The 21,560-nt window shown below is 46.0% G+C and overlaps 1 protein-coding gene across 5 annotated transcripts in view; it reads right to left on the bottom strand.

Annotated features, from left to right (window-relative positions):
* ints3 (integrator complex subunit 3) overlaps positions 1-21,560 on the bottom strand; it is a 169,234-nt gene that overhangs the window by 125,958 nt on the left and 21,716 nt on the right. For all 5 annotated transcript variants that reach the window (XM_059980055.1, XM_059980054.1, XM_059980050.1 and 2 more), the window contains exons 2-4: positions 12,670-12,753; positions 10,081-10,164; positions 2,045-2,158 (exon numbers count right to left, since the gene is read on the bottom strand). In XM_059980055.1, the coding sequence (XP_059836038.1) occupies positions 2,045-2,158; positions 10,081-10,164; positions 12,670-12,753 (282 nt within the window). The remainder of the gene's footprint in view (positions 1-2,044; positions 2,159-10,080; positions 10,165-12,669; positions 12,754-21,560) is intronic.

Raw genomic sequence — 21,560 nt, 5'->3', positions numbered from 1 at the left:
TTAAATAATGTGTTCAATAAAGACATGAAAACTACAATAGTTTGTGTGTTGTTAGTTTAGTCAAATAATGTTTCTTTATTATTGTGACCTAAGTGAACATTAGCCCACATTTTCTGAGTAATTAATGCAGAAAACCAGGTAATTGCAAAGGGTCCACAAACTTTCTCTTGCAACTGTGTGCGCGCACACGAGCGTGTGTACGTGCATATCTTTAAAATTTATCTATTTATTGTAATTCATAGTTTTTATTATTATGTATTGCAATGTACTGCTGCCGCAAATCTACAAATTCCATGACATATGCCAGCAATTTTAAATCTGAACAACAGAGTCCTGCCGAAGGGGTTCAGCTGGAAGCATCGACTCTGCTTTTTTCCACAGATGCTGCCTGGCCAGCTGAGTTCCTCCAACATTTTGTGAATATTAAGTCAGATTCTGATTCAGATTCAGCTTTCTACCTAAGTCCCTATATTCTCTCTTCAGAATCTCCTCCCATGAACCTACAGGATGAACACTACCCCAGTATTAGTGCTGTCTTCTTTGTAATACTTTGTATTACATGGAGCTGGTTGTCCATCGTACCCAGCGATGACAGGAAACCTGTGGGGGGGAGCTTTTAAAGTGGAAAAGCCATTGCACTGGGGCAGTTCCACTCTCTCGACCTCAGACGAACTAACATCACAAAATGGTTGCAATGGATGACCACGTCGTCTTCTGTACTTTGTCATGCCCCCCCGCTCTTCAGTACCACCTTCCTAGATGTTGGATCTCTCTTTAGCTCTCATCCCGCCCAGTCTGCTGGATCTGACTTCTTAGGCAAGGACAGGCATGTCCCTATCTCCTCGGGGTATGAGGCCTGTCAGCTACCCACATCTCGTTTAGTCCGCCTGTCAAAGAGGTGTACTGGGTGTGGCCGCCGTCACGTGCAAACAGCTACTTGGAGCCAAAAGTGAGAGCTGAGTGCCGGTGGGGACCAGAGGGGTATGTGGGGTGTCCAGAGAGGTGCAGCACCTCTGGTGAAGGCTCTATATGTATTTTTTTCTTAGTTCTTATTATAATTCATGGTCTATTCTATGCATTTCACTGTTCTGCTCGTTACACTGTCAGTGATAACAAACCTGATCCTGATTGTGGGAAATATGATCACAGGCAGTTCTGAATCTGTACATTTTCCTCCCTTACTGGTAGTTCAGTTGCTGTTGACCCACCCAGAGATAAAATGCGATGGGGAATGAGGCACTCTTATATGCTTATCTCCAGTCACAGTTACTCTTACAATGTGTTCCCACTGCAACATTTAAGAGAGGTTTGGACAAGTATACGGATGGGAGGGGTATCGAAGGCTACAGTCCAATTGCAGGTCAAATGGAGAAGGCAGTCTACAGATGGGCCAAAGGGCCTGCTTCTGGGCTTCAGTGCTGCGCAACTTGGTGCCAGTCCACAAACCCAAAAGTGTTAACGATTCGTGGACGTGTATTGGGCTGCAGAGCCATGGGACAACACACTGCGCAAAAACCTTTAACCCTACAAGTCTCCCAATCGTTTTGCCATCTGTAAAAATTTTGTACATTCTCCCTGTGATGGTGAGGGTTTCATCTCACATTCCAAAGATGTACAGATTAGTAGGCTAATCGGTCACACTGTGTAATTACGCAGCGCAAGCTTGTTCGGCCAAAAGGACCTATTACAATACTGACACTGACCTAGCGGCGCCACTCCCTCAACGTCACCCTCCCCTCTGCCAATGAGCACAGCACTACCCTTACCTACTAAACCAGCAGCACTTCCTCAGTATTGTCCATGCCCACTGAAACAGGAGCACTGTTTCAGCACCACACTGCAACCCACATAGGCATGACACCCCCAGACAGCACTCCCTTGCCCCCCCTCTCAAAACGGAGCAGCTCTCCATCAATCAGGAGTTTCTTCGCCTCGAGTCTCAAACTGGACATGCAGACCTTTAAACCGCCCTCCCCCCATCCCCAAGACTCAGGGCGGAGTGTGCTGAAGCCGAGCAGGCCTTGGCTATGACAACAGGACTCACCTGTGCCCTGACAGTGTCCTGAAGCTTCAGATACTTTTCCATGAGGAGCTGGTTAATTTTGATTAAAATTAGGTTCATGCCGTCTCTGCTCACCAGCGTCAGATCCCGGTAACACTGTAATATAACATTAAAAACAGGAAAAATTACTTTAAAAGATGCATTTATGCAGCACTGTACATTACATGAAACTGCTTTGGACTCACGGTCCCTGCTTATTTATTTAGAGAGAGATACAGCACGGTGTCAGGTCCTTCCGGCCCAACGAGCCCACAGCACCCAATTATACTCAAAGACCATAAGACATGGGAGCAGAATTAGGCTATTCAGCCCATCGAGTCTACTCTGCTATTCCACTATGGCAGATTTATTAGTGCACTCAACACCATTTCTGCATTCTCTCCATAAACTTTGACACCCTGACTAATCAAGAATCACCTTCATTTTAAATGCACCCAGTAACTTCCATAGTTACTACAGTATATGGAATCTTTAGATACCACAATTTCAGACAACATAAGCCTAGTCTTGTGCAACCTGACAGCATCACTGAATTCCTTAAACCACGGCAAATGAATCACCTGTTTCTAATGGTCAGAACCACACCAAGTATGGCAGGCAGAATCCAACTGGATCAGAACAGAAGGCCAGTCGGTGCTTGTACGTTCTCCCTTTGAGCATCTGTCTTTCCTCCCACATTCCAAAGACGAAAGTGTTAATTATAAATTAGTAAGTTGGCAGCATACCATGTTGGCACACGGGCCTGGCAACCCTTGAACTGCCCCCGGCACATCCTCAGACTGTGTTGATTGTTGACGCAAACAGCACATTTCACTGTATGTTTCGACTTACATGTGACAAATAAAGCTCATTTTTCATCTATGCATCTGAATGTCCAACAGTCACATTTTTGTTCAAGACTCTTCAGTCCCGATGAAGACTCCTGACCTGAAACATTCACTGTCCATTTCCCTCCAAAGATGCTTCCTTACCGAGTCCCTCCAGCATAAACATCGAACAGTACAGCACAGGAACAGGCCCTTTGGCCCACAATGTTGGGCCAAACCAGCCAAAAACCAAATCAAAAACACCAGCTCCTACCTACACAAGGTCCATATCCCTTCAGAAACAAGAGAAAATCTACAGACGTTGGAAATTCAAGTCCTGCTGTAGGGTCTGGGTCCGATATGTCAACTGTATGTTTTTCTACAGATACTGCCTAGCCTGTTGAGTTCCTTCAGCATTTTGTGTGTGTTGCATCCATATCCCTTCATCTTCCTCACATTCACGTGCCCATCACGTGTACGTGCCATCACGTGTACGTGCCATCACGTGTACGTGCCATCACATGTACGTGCCCATCACGTGCCCTTTAATGTGCTTGCCTCTACCACCATAGCAGACATTCCAGGCATCCACCACTCTGAGTAAAAAAAAACTTGACCCTACCCCCTCTCACCTCCAAAGTATGCCCTCTGATATTAGACATTTCTACCCTGGGAAACACATTCCCTGTCTACTCTACCTACACCTCTCACAATCCTATAAACCTCTATCAGATCTTTCCTTAGTCTCCACCACTCCAGAGAAAACAACCCAAGTTTATCCAGCCTCTCATGGTAATACATGCCCTCCAAACCAGGCAGTATCCTGGTACTTTTCTGCACCCTTTTCAAAGCCTCAACATCATTCCTACAGAGGGGTAACCAGAACTGGATGTAATACTCCAGATGTGGCCTAGCCAGAGTTTTATAAAATTGCAACATAGCCTCTTGACTTTTGACCGTAATGTTTCAACTAATAAAAGCAAACATTCCATAAGCCTTCTTAACGACCCTATTGACCTGTGTGGTCACTTTCAAGGAGCTATGAACTTTGCTTATTGATCTAGATACCAGCATCTACAGTCTCTTGTAACTCCAAATTCCTTCACTTAATTATTTATGGGGTGTGGATGCCCAGAGTGAAGAAGCATTTCAGCAGCTCCCTCTTGGGCTCAGTGCTTGCTCAACCACCTCAGAGGGTTCTTGGAAGTCATTGATGGGCAAGACTCACACACCGACCACACTTGCATTCCTCCAGCTGCATTTGTAGAAGGTGAACTTGCATTGCCAGAACTCTAGTCTAGTTTGTAATCTAGGATGTGGTCAGTTAACTTAGTTGGTTAGACCGTGGTACTAACAAAGCCTTGGTCGTGGGTTTGATCCCTGTATAGACCATATGGAGTGTATGATGCCTCTGGGCCTGTATTTGCTAGAATTTAGAAAAATTGAGGGGGAGGATCTCATTGAATCTTACTGAATACTGAAAGGCATAGATAGAGTAGACATGGAGAGGATGTTTCCAGTATTGGGAAAGTCTAGGAGCAGAGGACACACAACACAAGTTTATCAATTTAGAACGCAGATGAAGAAAACTCATCAGCCAGAAAGCGGGGAATCTGTGAAATTCATTGCCACAGTTGGCTATGGAGACAAGTCATTAGATATTTAAAGCAGGGGTTGATAGTTTCTTGAATTGTAGGGGAGTCAAAGGTTATGGGGAGAAAACAGAATAAAAGGGGAAATAAATCAGCCATGATGGATTAGAGAGCATATTCAATGGGTCATACACCCCAATTCTTCTCTATGGCTTATGATTTGCCAGTTCAATAAGAACCAGAAGAATCGAGTACGTCGTTTTGAAGGGCACTTCTGGGATCGCTCAGCCTTTTCTGGCAGTGAATTCCAAGCCCTTGCAACTCAAATGGAAAACAAAACTCTTCTTCTCCCTCCCCTACTCCTTTAAAATCCATAAACTATAGTTTTAGTTTTCTGTTGGGTCACATTTTAATCCTGTTATAGATACCCAATGTCCCTGGCACAGCATTCTGCTACACACGCATGTGTGCCCATGTTAACTCAAATTAAACATTAACACATTAGAGCCCACTGCTACATTCAAGATGAAGACAGCCACATAATTAGTAACCATGCTCTTTACATTTCCCATGGCAACAACCTCTCTAGGGTCCAGCATATTTTAAAATTAAAACAGCCTCTGAGATTACAAAAATTATGCCCACACCTGCACCCACAGTTAACAAGAACAGTACAGCACAGTACAGGCCCTTTGGTCCACAATGTTCTGCTAACCTTTTAACCTACTCTAAAATTAATCTAGCTTACCTCACATAGCCCCCTTTTCTTTCATCAATGTGTCTATCAAAGAGTCTCTTAAATACCCCTAATTTGCTACTTCCCCCCCACTCCCTGGTTGGGTGTTGCACACACCCACCACACACTGTGTACAAAAACCTATCTCTGACATTCTCCTTATACTTTCCTCCAATCACCTTAAAATTATGCCCCCTTATATTAGCCTCTTCTGCCCTGGGAAAATAAGTACCTATGCCTCTTAGTACCTTATACACCCCCATTAAGGCTACATCCACACTGAGCCGGTGAATTTTGAAAACGCCAGTGTCGCGAAAAAACAATAGGTGTCCACACCAGGCGTTTCTGAAAATACCTCCATCCACATTAAAACGGGTACTTGGGTGAATCTCCTCCTACTGGGCACACACGCTACAGAAAACAAGCGAAGAAGAAACGGTATACTATTTCCGTTTCCTCCTCTTAGTTTAAGAAAACAATGAAATGCCGCGGTGCCGCCACCAACTGATCCGGCACGTCATGACAGCGTTTTCAAAAAACTCCGGTTACCCTGTGCATTCTACACCGCCCAGCCGGCATTTTCAGATTTACACGCTCTGGAGAGCATTTTAGAAAAGCTCCATTTTCAGGGAGAGGAAAACATCATTTTAGTGTGGACAGAGGGACAAAACGAAGAGAAAAAGCTTCGGTTACGGATTTATCCGGTCTAGTGTGGACATCACATAAGTCACCTCTCATCCCGCTTCGTTCCAAAGAGAAAAGCCCTAACTCTCTCAACCTATTTTCATAAGACATACTCTCTAATCCAGGTAGCATCCTGGTAAGTCTCCTCTGCACCTTCCCTAAAGCTTCCACATCTTTCTTATAATGAAGTAAACAGAACCGAATACAATACAAGTGTGAATTGTTAATAACAAAAAAAAACTGGATGGAACATTGTTAGGCCAATAAACTTTGTTCATAAAAACTGACTCACTTGCAGAAACAGAATGAGGACATGTAGCCCTTCAAGTAGATTCCAACTTTTAATAAAACATTTAATGATCCATGGTTTACACCAACCTGTCATTTTCCTCATAACCTTAAGAGCCTGGTTAACCACAATATAACAGAGACTATAAATTAATTAACAATTAACCCCTTACCAATGGTCATTTGCAGAAAGTTACATATTCCATCACCCTCGACATATTGAAATGTTGTCCATACATAGGAGCCAAAATAGGCTATTCAGACTATCTATTCTTCCTTACCATTTGATCATGGCTGATTTATTATCCCTCTCAACCCCCTTCTCCTGTAACCTTTGACGCCCTGACTAATCAAGGACCTATCAACCTCTACTTTATATATACCCAATGACTTGGCCTCCACAGTGTCTGTGGCAACGAATTCAATAGATTCACCAGCTTCTTCATCTTTGTTCTGAAGGGATATCCCTCTATCCTGAGGCTGTGCCCTCTGGTCCTAGACTCCTCCACTATTGGAAGCATCCTCCAAGTCCACTCTATCTAGGTCTTTCAATAATTGATAGGTTATAATGAGATTCCTCTTCATTCTTCTAAATGCCAGCAAATACAGAGCCATCAAACTCTCCTCGTACATTAAACCTTTCACTCCTGAGGTCATTCTCACAATCCTCCCCTGGACCCTCTCCAACACCAGCAATCCTTTCTTAGACAGGCTCACAACAGTCAAAATGTGGTCTGACCAAAGCCTCAGTATTTCTCAACATTACCTCTTTGCTTCTATAGTCTAGTCCTCTGGAAATGAATGCTAATATTGAAACTGCCTTCCTTACTACCAACTCAACCTGCAAGATAGCCTTTAGGGAATCCTGCACAAGGACTCCCAAGTCCCTTTACCTCTCTGATTTCAGAATTCTCTCTCCATTTAGAAAATAATCTATGCCTTCATTCCTTTATTCTACCAAAGTGCATGACTATAAACTTCCTTTCACTGTATTCCAACTTCCCCTTTCTCCTAATCTGTCCAAGACTCTGATTCCTCAACACTGCCTGACCGTTGACCTATCTGCAAATTCGCTCCTGATAAAACAAATTTGTATACATTGTCCTTGAGCCAGTTCTAAAGAAAATATACAAAGGTAAAATACCAGGGATTTGGAAATATTCCAGCAGTCAAGCAACACCCATGTAACAGAAGAGCTAATGGCTCGGCCTGACGACTTTTAGTCAGAACGTACTTGTGTTAGTCATGATTAACCTGAAATAGTGCCTGATTTGCTGACTGGTCTTAGCATTTTCTGGTTATTTGCAGCAGAAACAATTCTCTAGGTTGTCCTGAAAACGTAAACGAAATCATCTCTTAACCTGCTAAATCTCAGGGAATAATATCCACACAAGAAACTGCAGATGCTGGAATCTGGAGAACTATGCAAAAAAAACTTGAGGAACTCAATGGGTCAGGCAGCAGCTGTGGAGGGAGATGGACAGTCAACATTTCAGTTTGAGACTTTTCACTTGGATTGGCTGAGAACATCAACTATTCATTTCCCTCCATAGATTGGGTTTAGAAGAATGAGGGGAGACCTCATTGAAACCTATCAAGTACTGAAAGGCCTGGATAGAGTGGATGTGGAGAGGATGTTTCCAATAATGAGACAGTCCATGGCCAGAGGGCATAGACTCAGAATACATAGACGACCTTTTATAACAAATTTATTTAGCCAGAGGGTGGGTCTGTAGAATTCATTGGCACAGATGGTTGTGGGTATATTTAAATAGGAAGTTTACAGTTTCTTGATTAGTTGTGGCATCATAGGTTTTGGGGAGATGGCTGGAGAATGGCATTGAGAGGGATAATAAATCAGTCATGATGGAACTGCGGAGCAGACTCAACAGGTCAAATGTTCTAACTCTTATTCTGCTTGACCTGCTGAGTTTCTGCAGCTTCATGTGTGGTGCATCAGAGAATAATACTCTAGTTTAGTTTCAATAAAATGCCTTAATGCCCGTGGATCAGTTATCAAAATGATGAATCTACACTGCATACCCAAAACTGAGATCATAATTAGATTTATTAACACTGAACGATGTGAAATTTGTTGTTTTGTGGCAGCAGGATCAAAATCAATAATTTTTTTAAAAAAAGAATGAATAGTGCAAAGGAATAAAACCCTACCATGGACGGTCCCAAGTTTGGAGAAGCATAGGGAACTAGTCATGTGGACAGCCGCGAGCCTGGGGTAACAGAGGAATCTCAGCGGGGGACAGCCCTGAGCCCAGGGTAACGGAGGGATCTTGGCCATGGATGGCCCCAAGCCCAGGGTAACGGAGGGATCTCAGCCATCGACAGCCCCAAGCCCGGGGTAACCGAGGGATCTCGGTCATGGACAGCCCTGAGCCCGGGGTAACGGAGGGATCTCGGCCATGGACGGCCCCGAGCCCGGGGTAACAGAGGTTATCTCCGCCGTAGACTATTCTGAGCCCTCAGTAACTTGGAAAACTCGGCCAGGGATGGTCCCAAGCCTGGAGTAACACAAGGAACTTGGCCAAGGATGGTCCCGAGCCCAGAGTAACATGGGGAAATTGGCAGTGTATAGTCCCAAGCTTGGCAGCAAGAGGAGGAGGGTTAGGCATGATCATGATCAAATGGTAACTCAGCCAGGGATGGTCCCTGAGCCTAGCAGCCAAGAGAGGAGGAGTGGACATGGGGCTAGCAACCATCCCGTACAAATTCAGAGCTATAGGAAGCTCCAAAGATCTCTTTCCTGGAGAGGAAGGATCTTCAAAGATGGGCTACACCTTGGGACAACTTGAAGGACTGGTCTACAACACAAGACTCTGGTGAGCTGCTGTCAGCAGCCTACAGACCCAGTGGGGGTGATGGGTTTAAGAAGCAGCAAAGAAATAACAAGGTGGTGCCCACGGCTCATTCAGAAATCTGATACCGTGTTCATGTGGTTTGATCAGGAGCAATGCTCAAAATGCTACAGGACCGACGGATGTGGACTATTTATTCCCTTCCATAGACGCTGCCTGACCCACTGAGCTCCTTCAGCCTTTTGTGTGCGTTGCTCCAGATTCCTAGCAACCGCAGTCTCTCGTATCTCTTCTGTGTTTAGGGTCTGGTACAACCACTACTCATCTCTCAATCATTTCACTGCTTATCTTCTGTATTCATATAATTCTCTGTGCAACCTTGCAAAGTAATTTAACCTGAGATCATTGTGGAAATTAGTTCTTAGTTTCTCTCCTCTCAAAGGCTGAGATATCTCTTGCTGACTCGTGCTACCCAGGTGTAAACGTGTTATAGCAGATGGAATCAAACCAGAACATATTATTCATTTCTGTTTTATTCAGAGATAACATGTGGAACAGACCCTTCTAGCCCAACAAGCTGCACCTCCTAGCAACCCACCTATTTAAACTTAACCTAATCACAGGACAATTTACAATGACTAATTAACCTACTAACCCGTTGGTCTTTGGATTGTGGGAGGAGACCAGAGCACATGGAGGAAACCCACGCATTCACGGAGAGGCCGTATAAACTTCTTACAGACTGTTTTGGAATTGAACTCTACTCCACAAACTGTAATAGCATTGCACTAATCGCTACACTACTGTGGAACCCCAAAGAATTAACCTTTCCACCCAGGTGGCTATTCGCCCATCATGACTGTCCTTGCTCTTTTTTGGCAACCTTCAGGGGTCCCTGCAATCTCATTCAATATTTTGAAGCTCATAGTCAAAGTGACAATAAGACAAAGGGGCAGAATTAGGCCACTCGGCCCATTGAGTAAATACCGATTCCAGCCAACATTTCAATCAATAAACTCTGCAAATTGTACCTGGAAGTTTTAATTGCAAGCCAGGGCTTTTATTAAGGTGAATACAAAAGAAACTTGAAGTAACTCACTCTTTGTGCTTGCAAAGGCTCCACCAGAATCATCGTTAAAAGACCCAAACACACTTCCTCGTGCTGCTGCGCTCCTTTGCACACCTGTCGGGGAGGAAAGAGTTCAGCAACAGTGCTCAAAGCAAAAGGGAACTGCATTCAGAATCAGGTTTATTACTGCCATACATAAAATATATGACTATGACAATAAATATATATTAAGATTATAAATATTAAATAGTGCTGAAAGGAGGAAATGTAGCAAGCTCTATTTTCATTGTCTGTCCAGAAATCTGACCGCGGAGGGGATGAAGCTGTTGCTCAAATGTTGAGCGTGTGTCTTCAGGCTTGTTATTGTTGAGACACAGCAAGGAGCAGGCCCTTCCGGCTTGACGAAGCACTCCGTCCAGCAGCTCACCTAAGTAACACTAGCTTAATCACAGGAAGATTTACAATGACCATTTAACCTACTAATCCTTGGAACGTGGGAGGAAATCAGAACACCTGGAGGTAACCCACATGGTCATGGGGTGAACTTACAAAGTTCTTACAGATGGCACCCAGAATTGAACTCCAACGGAGTCATGATAACTGCTATGCTGCCGTAACATCGAGCAATCTTGGAATTCTCTGAATGGCCTACCCATACCTCGTTTCTTCATATGACCTTGCCCATTGTGCCAACCCATACACCACCTGCTAAGATGTACCATCAGACAAGGTACCTTGTTTGCTGCTTCAGAAGCATTTAGCATAATTTTATTCCTTTACATTCTCTGTGCTCATTTTTATAGCCAAGAATTTTCAAATAGCTTTTATTTCTTCAACTTGTCCTGCCACCTTCAACGATTTGTGAAAGGACATTCACCAGGTCTTTGTGTAGGAATGTACCGCAGGTTTCAAGGCTGCGTTACTGTGTTGACAATCACGACTAAAAGGATCTGCAGCACAAAGCAGAAATTCAATGGTGCGGATATTACTGGAAAATAATTCTGACCAATTAAAAATACAGGAATTAATTTTAAGCATGGTTTTGTTAAGTAGAGACTCCCTCTGACCAACTTAAAACAATATTTCAAAACTGTCACAAAATATATTGGTGAAGGTAGCTTCTGTACCTCCTCAATGGTAGTAATGAGTGAGGGTCCTTAATGATGGATGCTGCTTTTTTAAGGCGTTGCCTTTTGAAGGTGTCCTCAATGCGGGGGAGCCCAGGGGCCCATGAAGGATCAGGCTGAGTCTGCAGTTTTCTGCACCTCTTCCGATCCCGTGCAGTGGCCCCTCCACACCAGACAGTGAAGCAACCAGTTAGAATGCATTGATCAAAGAGGCAGCGAGGATTCTAGGTGAGCAGGACAGCAAGGGAACCAAGCATTTGAGCCCCAACCCACCCCCCAACAAACTAGCAGCCTTGGCCCCACCCTCCGGATTGTATTTCAGACGGAAGAACCACAGCTCCAAGACAAAAGACCCACAAAAAGGGCTGAGGTGAAGATGGTTTGCAGATGATATGAAGATTGGTGGTGTTGTGGATAGTTTAGGAGCATGGCAAAGGATACAGAGGGTTCTAGATCATGGATGCAGAAATGGTAAATAGAGTTGTAAAATGTAAAGAGTTGCTCCTTGGATGGTCGAATGTCCAATGACAGTACACTGTTACTAGCAAGATTCTTAACAGATTTGATGAGCAAAGGGATCCTCAGGTCTAAGTTCATTACTCCCTGAAAATGGCTATACAGTCGGCCCTCCTTATCCGCGAGTTGCGCATGCTCGAATTCAACCAACCACGAATCGAGAAAACCCAGAAGTGCTCTTCCAGCACTTGTTGTTGGAGCATGTACAGACTTTCTTTTCTTGTCATTATTCCCTAAACAGTGCAATATAACAACTATTTACATAGCATTTACATAGGCATTGTAAGTAATGTAGAGATGATTTAAAGTATATGGGAGGATGTGTGTAGGTTATCGTGGATCAAGATCGAAAAAAATCGGAAGTTCTCTTACTAAGTTGGACAGGTACATCCAGTATTATTTTGCGTCAGTCAGTACGTTTGTCTTAGTATATATTATATATTTTACCTTTCTATGCATATAAAACACTGAAGGAACGTATGTATTTCAATAATTAAACCACTGCGTTGCTGAGTAATAATTGTAGCTTTCCTCGGGCAGGGCCTTTCTCACATTATCCTTTAAAATTGTTCCGATCGTTGACCAAAGCTTTTCCAATGACCGATGGTGTTTCAGCTCTTTCCGATAGCTTTATTATTTCCACTTTATTTTCAATCGTGATCGTAATTATTTTCGTGAACAGAAACATTGCGGATTCAGAGCTCCACCAGGTCCTAAAGACCACCACACTGAGACTGGTTAAATAAGGTCCGGGGTTCCGCTGGGTCCTGAAATCCACCTCACTGAGACAGGTTAAATAAGGGACTTGAGCAACCGCGTTCTTTGGTATCCGCGAGGGGTCCCAGGGTTGAAATGTTTAATACCAATGGAGATGCATTTAAGGTGAGTGGGAAGTAAAGTTCAAAGATATTCAGAGCAAGTTTTTTTAAAAAATACAACAGGTCAGAGCTCAGTAGAAATTCTGCTGTCCACTTACATGAGCATTTAGTGCGTCGTTTGCCTCTCTCTCCGACACGCCATTGATCATCGGGGATATGACATTCAAACATCTCTCCAGTTTCTAGACCAGAAACAGAAAATAGTAAGATTAGACATCGAAAACGCACAGAGAAACGTCTGTGGACAAGGACCACCCTCTCCATGCAAGGGAGATGCCACAAAGAGCTTTTGACCACCCACATTCATTTCCCACTCACCCCACCCTCCAACTCCACCAAATGCACATACCTGCCTAGTGGGCAGTTGGGTCAACAGCTCAAGAACGTACGCTGAAAATTAATCCAATGCAATGTGAGGGAATACATTTTAATGGCTTAACAAAGTGTGACTTCCAACATATCCTGGAATGGCAGTGGATGTATGCTTATTTTGCAACATTCTAAACACCGTGGGACTTGAACAGGGAGAAATGATGGAGCTGCGTGGAAAGGACAGTGAAGTGACACTGAACCAAAGGCAAAAATCAGTGAACTGTGGCAGGCAAGGCAGATGCCCCAGAGACCCACTGTCTCTGATCTTGGAGCAATCTGCTTCACGATATCTTGAATGATCCCTTCTGTGTTATTACGCAACGCGCTCCGTTCTCATACAATCACCGATACTGTACCCCGGTGTTATACTACAACAGAACCATCCCCACCACTAATGTACCCAAGTATTATACATATAGGAACAGACCACAAACCCCCACCCACTGGTATTGTACCCCAGTGTTATACAGTGACCCACACATCCCCACCAGTCCTGTACCCCAGCGTTATACTGTGACCAACACATCCCCACCAGAACTGTACCCCAGCGTTATACAGTGACCAACACATCCCCACCAGTACTGTACCAATGTTATACAGTGACCCACACATCCCAACCAGTCCTGTACCCCAGTGTTATACAGTGACCCACACATCCCCACCAGTCCTGTACCCCAGTGTTATACAGTGACCAACACATCCCCACCAGTACTGTACCCCAGTGTTATACAGTGACCAACACATCCCCACCATTACTGTACCCCAGTGTTATACAGTGACCAACACATCCACACCAGTACTGTACCCCAGTGTTATACAGTGACCAACACATCCCCACCAGTACTGTACCCCAGTATTATACAGTGACCCACACATCCCCACTAGTACTGTATCCGTGTTATACAGTGACCCACACATCCGCACCAGAACTGCACCCCAATGTTATACAGTGACCCACACATCCCCACCACTAATGTACCCAAGTATTATACATATAGGAACAGACCACAAACCCCCACCCACTGGTATTGTACCCCAGTGTTATACAGTTACCAACACATCCCCACCAGTACTGTACCCCAATGTTATACAGTGACCAACACATCCCCACCAGTACTGTACCCGTGTTATAAAGTGACCAACACATCCCCACCAGTACTGTACCCCAATGTTATACAGTGACCCACATCCCCACCAGTACTGTATCCGTGTTATACAGTGACCCACACATCCGCACCAGAACTGTACCCCAATGTTATACAGTGACCCACACATCCCCACCAGTACTGTACCCGTTATATAGTGACCCACACAGCCCCACCAGTACTGTACCCCAGTGTTATACAGTGAGCAACTCATCCCCACCAGTACTGTACCCCAGTGTTATACAGTGACCCACACATTCGCACCAGCACTGTACCCCAGTGTTATACAGTGACCAACACATCCCCACCAGTACTGTACCCCAGTGTTAAACAGTGACTAACACATCCCCACCAGTACTGTACCCCAGTGTTATACAGTGACCAACACATCCCCACCAGTACTGTACCCGTGTTATACAGTGACCCACACATCCCCACCAGTCCTGTACCCCAGTGTTATACAGTGACCAACACATCCCCACCAGTACTGTACTCCAGTGTTATACAGTGACAAACACATCCCCACCAGTACTGTACCCGTGTTATACAGTGACCAACACATCCCCACCAGTACTGTACCCCAGTGTTAAACAGTGACCAACACATCCCCACCAGTACTGTACCCCAGTGTTATACAGTGACCCACACATCCCCACTAGTACTGTATCCGTGTAATACAGTGACCCACACATTCGCGCCAGAACTGTACCCCAATGTTATACAGTGACCCACACATCCCCACCATTACTGTACCCCAGTGTTATACAGTGACCCACACATCCCCACCAGTACTGTATCCCTAGTATTATACAGTGAGCAACACATCCCCACCAGTACTGTACAGTGTTATGCAGAGACCCACACATCCCCAACAGTACTGTACCCGTGTTATACAGTGACCAACACATCCCCACCAGCACTGTACACGTGTTATACAGTGACCAACACATCCCCACCAGTACTGTACCCCAATGTTATACAGTGACCCACACATCCCCACCAGTACTGTATCCGTGTTATACAGTGACCCACACATCCCCACCAGTACTGTACCCGTGTTATATAGTGACCCACACAGCCCCACCAGTACTGTACCCCAGTGTTATACAGTGAGCAACTCATCCCCACCAGTACTGTACCCCAGTGTTATAGTGACCAGCACATCCCCACCATTACTGTACCCCAGTGTTATACAGTGACCCACACATCCCCACCAGTACTGTATCCCTAGTATTATACAGTGAGCAACACATCCCCCCCAGTACTGTACAGTGTTATGCAGAGACCCACACATCCCCACCAGTACTGTATCCCTAGTATTATACAGTGAGCAACACATCCCCACCAGTACTGTTCCCCAATGTTATACAGTGACCCACACATCCCCACCAGTACTGTATCCGTGTTATACAGTGACCCACACATCCGCACCAGAACTGTACCCCAATGTTATACAGTGACACACACATCCCCACCAGTACTGTACCCGTGTTATATAGTGACCCACACATCCCCACCAGTACTGTACCCCAGTGTTATACAGTGAGCAACTCATCCCCACCAGTACTGTACCCGTGTTATATAGTGACCCACACATCCCCACGTACTGTATCCCTAGTATTATACAGTGAGCAACACATCCCCACCAGTACTGTACCCCAGTGTTATGCAGAGACCCACACATCCCCAACAGTACTGTACCCGTGTTATACAGTGACCAACACATCCCCACCAGTACTGTACCCCAGTGTTATACAGTGACCAACACATCCGCACCAGTACTGTACCCCAATGTTATACAGTGACCCACACATCCCCACCAGTACTGTATCCGTGTTATACAGTGACCCACACATCCCCACCAGTACTGTATCCGTGTTATACAGTGACCAACACATCCCCACCAGTACTGTACACGTGTTATACAGTGACCAACACATCCCCACCAGTACTGTACCCCAATGTTATACAGTGACCCACACATCCCCACCAGTACTGTATCCCTAGTATTATACAGTGAGCAACACATCCCCACCAGTACTGTACAGTGTTATGCAGAGACCCACACATCCCCAACAGTACTGTACCCGTGTTAAACAGTGACCAACACATCCGCACCAGAACTGTACCCCAATGTTATACAGTGACCCACACATCCCCACCAGTACTGTACCCGTGTTATGTAGTGACCTACACATCCCCACCAGTACTGTACCCCAGTGTTATACAGTGACCCACACATCCGCACCAGTACTGTACCCCAGTGTTATACAGTGAGCAACACATCCCCACCAGTACTGTACCCCAGTGTTATACAGTGACCCACACATCCCCACCAGTACTGTATCCGTGTTATACAGTGACCCACACATCCGCACCAGAACTGTACCACAATGTTATACAGTGACCCACACATCCCCACCAGTACTGTACCCATGTTATATAGTGACCCACACATCCCCACCAGTACTGTACCCCAGTGTTATACAGTGACCCACACATCCGCACCAGTACTGTACCCCAGTGTTATACAGTGACCAACACATCCCCACCAGTACTGTACCCCAGTGTTATACAGTGACCAACACATCACCACCAGTACTGTATCCGTGTTATACAGTGACCCACACATCCCCACCAGTACTGTACCCGTGTTATATAGTGACCCACACATCCCCACCAGTACTGTACTCCAGTGTTATACAGTGAGCAACTCATCCCCACCAGTACTGTACCCGTGTTATATAGTGACCCACACATCCTCACCATTACTGTACCCCAGTGTTATACAGTGACCCGCACATTCCCACCAGCACTGTATCCCTAGTATTATACAGTGAGCAACACATCCCCACCAGTACTGTACAGTGTTATGCAGAGACCCACACATCCCCAACAGTACTGTACCCGTGTTATACAGTGACCAACATATCCCCACCAGTACTGTACCCGTGTTGTACAGTGACCAACACATCCCCACCAGTACTGTACCCCAATGTTATACAGTGACCCACACATCCCCACCAGTACTGTATCCGTGTTATACAGTGACCCACACATCCGCACCAGAACTGTACCCCAATGTTATACAGTGACCCACACATCCGCACCAGCACTGTAACCCAGTGTTGTACAGAGAGCAACACATCCCCACCAGTACTGTACCCCAGTGTTATACAGAGAGCAACACATCCCCACCAGTACTGTACCCCAGTGTTATACAGTGAGCAACACATCCCCACCAGTACTGTACCCGTGTTATACAGTGACCCACACATCCCCACCAGTCCTGTACCCCAGTGTTAAGCAGTGACCAACACATCCCCACTAGTACTGTAGCCCAGGGTTATACAGTGACCAACACATCCCCACCAGTACTGTACCCGTGTTATACAGTGACCAACACATCCCCACTAGTACTGTATCCGTGTTATACAGTGACCCACACATCCACGCCAGAACTGTACCCCAATGTTATACAGTGACCCACACATCCCCACCAGTACTGTACCCCAATGTTATACAGTGACCAACACATCCCCACCAGTACTGTACCCGTGTTATACAGTGACCAACACATCCCCACCAGTACTGTACCCCAATGTTATACAGTGACCCACACATCCCCACCAGTACTGTATCCGTGTTATACAGTGACAAACACATCCCCACCAGTACTGTACCCCAGTGTTATACAGTGACCAACACATCCCCACCAGTACTGTACCCCAGTGTTAAACAGTGACCAACACATCCCCACCAGTACTGTACCCCAGTGTTATACAGTGAGCAACACATCCCCACCAGTACTGTACCCGTGTTATACAGTGACCAACACATCCCCACCAGTACTGTACCCCAGTGTTATACAGTGACCAACACATCCCCACCAGTACTGTACCCCAGTGTTATACAGTGACCAACACATCCCCACCAGTACTGTACCCCAATGTTATACAGTGACCAACACATCCCCACCAGTACTGTACCCCAGTGTTATACAGTGACCAACACATCCCCACCAGTACTGTACCCCAGTGTTATACTGTTACCAACACATCCCCACCAGTACTGTACCCCAATGTTATACAGTGACCCACACATCCCCACTAGTACTGTATCCGTGTTATACACTGACCCACACATCCGCGCCAGAACTGTACTCCAATGTTATACAGTGAGCAACTCATCCCCACCAGTACTGTACCCGTGTTATATAGTGACCCACACATCCCCACCATTACTGTACCCCAGTGTTATACAGTGACCCACACATTCCCACCAGTACTGTATCCCTAGTATTATACAGTGAGCAACACATCCCCACCAGTACTGTACAGTGTTATGCAGAGACCCACACATCCCCAACAGTACTGTACCCGTGTGTTAGTGACCAACACATCCCCACCAGTACTGTACCCGTGTTGTACAGTGACCAACACATCCCCACCAGTACTGTACCCCAATGTTATACAGTGACCCACACATCCCCACCAGTACTGTATCCGTGTTATACAGTGACCCACACATCCGCACCAGAACTGTACCCCAATGTTATACAGTGACCCACACATCCCCACCAGTACTGTACCCGTGTTATATAGTGACCCACACAGCCTCACCAGTACTGTACCGCAGTGTTATACAGTGAGCAACTCATCCCCACCAGTACTGTACCCCAGTGTTATACAGTGACCCACACATCCGCACCAGCACTGTACCCCAGTGTTATACAGAGAGCAACACATCCCCACCAGTACTGTACCCCAGTGTTATACAGTGAGCAACACATCCCCACCAGTACTGTACCCGTGTTATACAGTGACCCACACATCCCCACCAGTCCTGTACCCCAGTGTTAAACAGTGACCAACACATCCCCACCAGTACTGTACCCCAGTGTTATACAGTGACCAACACATCCCCACCAGTACTGTACCCGTGTTATACAGTGACCAACACATCCCCACTAGTACTGTATCCGTGTTATACAGTGACCCACACATAAGCGCCAGAACTGTACCCCAATGTTATACAGTGACCCACACATCCCCACCATTACTGTACCCCAGTGTTATACAGTGACCCACACATCCCCACCAGTACTGTATCCCTAGTATTATACAGTGAGCAACACATCCCCACCAGTACTGTACAGTGTTATGCAGAGACCCACACATCCCCAACAGTACTGTACCCGTGTTATACAGTGACCAACACATCCCCACCAGTACTGTACACGTGTTATACAGTGACCAACACATCCCCACCAGTACTGTACCCCAATGTTATACAGTGACCCACACATCCCCACCAGTACTGTATCCGTGTTATACAGTGACCAACACATCCCCACCAGTACTGTACAAGTGTTACACAGTGACCAACACATCCGCACCAGTACTGTACCGCAGTGTTATACAGAGAGCAACTCATCCCCACCAGTACTGTACCCCAGTGTTATACAGTGACCCACACATCCGCACCAGCACTGTACCCCAGTGTTATACAGAGAGCAACACATCCCCACCAGTACTGTACCCCAGTGTTATACAGTGAGCAACACATCCCCACCAGTACTGTACCCGTGTTATACAGTGACCCACACATCCCCACCAGTACTGTACCCGTGTTATATAGTGACCCACACATCCCCACCAGTACTCTACTCCAGTGTTATACAGTGAGCAACTCATCCCCACCAGTACTGTACCCCAGTGTTATACAGTGAGCAACACATCCCCACCAGTACTGTACCCGTGTTATACAGTGACCCACACATCCCCACCAGTCCTGTACCCCAGTGTTAAACAGTGACCAACACATCCCCACCAGTACTGTACCCCAGTGTTATACAGTGACCAACTCATCCACACCAGTACTGTACCCGTGTTATACAGTGATCAACACATCCCCACTAGTACTGTATCCATGTTATACAGTGACCCACACATCCGCGCCAGAACTGTACCCCAATGCTATACAGTGACCCACACATCCCCACCATTACTGTACCCCAGTGTTATACAGTGACCCACACATCCGCACCTGTACTGTACCCCAGTGTTATACAGTGAGCAACACATCCCCACCAGTACTGTACCCCAGTGTTATACAGTGACCCACACATCCGCACCAGAACTGTACCCCAATGTTATACAGTGACCCACACATCCCCACCAGTACTGTACCCATGTTATATAGTGACCCACACATCCCCACCAGTACTGTACCATACTGTTATACAGTGACCCACACATCCGCACCAGTACTGTACCCCAGTGTTATACAGTGACCAACACATCCCTACCAGTACTGTACCCCAGTGTTATACAGTGACCAACACATCCCCACCAGTACTGTACCCCAATGTTATACAGTGACCCACACATCCCCACCAGTACTGTATCCGTGTTATACAGTGACCCACACATCCGCACCAGAACTGTACCCCAATATTATACAGTGACCCACACATCCCCACCAGTACTGTATCCGTGTTATACAGTGACCCACACATCCCCACCAGTACTGTACCCGTGTTATATAGTGACCCACACATCCCCACCAGTACTCTACTCCAGTGTTATACAGTGAGCAACTCATCCCCACCAGTACTGTACCCGTGTTATATAGTGACCCACACATCCCCACCATTACTGTACCCCAGTGTTATACAGTGACCCACACATTCCCACCAGTACTGTATCCCTAGTATTATACAGTGAGCAACACATCCCCACCAGTACTGTACAGTGTTATGCAGAGACCCACACATCCCCAACAGTACTGTACCCGTGTGTTACAGTGACCAACACATCCCCACCAGTACTGTACCCCAATGTTATACAGTGACCCACACATCCCCACCAGTACTGTATCCGTGTTATACAGTGACCCACACATCCGCACCAGAACTGTACCCCAATGTTATACAGTGACCCACACATCCCCACCAGTACTGTACCCCAGTGTTATACAGTGAGCAACACATCCCCACCAGTACTGTACCCGTGTTATACAGTGACCAACACATCCCCACCAGTACTGTACCCCAGTGTTATACAGTGACCAACACATCCCCACCAGTACTGTACCCCAGTGTTATACAGTGACCAACACATCCCCACCAGTACTGTACCCCAATGTTATACAGTGACCAACACATCCCCACCAGTACTGTACCCCAGTGTTATACAGTGACCAACACATCCCCACCAGTACTGTACCCCAGTGTTATACTGTTACCAACACATCCCCACCAGTACTGTACCCCAATGTTATACAGTGACCCACACATCCCCACTAGTACTGTATCCGTGTTATACACTGACCCACACATCCGCGCCAGAACTGTACTCCAATGTTATACAGTGAGCAACTCATCCCCACCAGTACTGTACCCGTGTTATATAGTGACCCACACATCCCCACCATTACTGTACCCCAGTGTTATACAGTGACCCACACAT

This window comes from Hypanus sabinus, chromosome 9 (assembly GCF_030144855.1).
Source record: "Hypanus sabinus isolate sHypSab1 chromosome 9, sHypSab1.hap1, whole genome shotgun sequence".
Lineage (NCBI taxonomy): Eukaryota > Metazoa > Chordata > Chondrichthyes > Myliobatiformes > Dasyatidae > Hypanus > Hypanus sabinus.
Note: the sequence above shows the minus strand (reverse complement) of the source record. Positions and strands in the feature narration are given on the sequence as shown.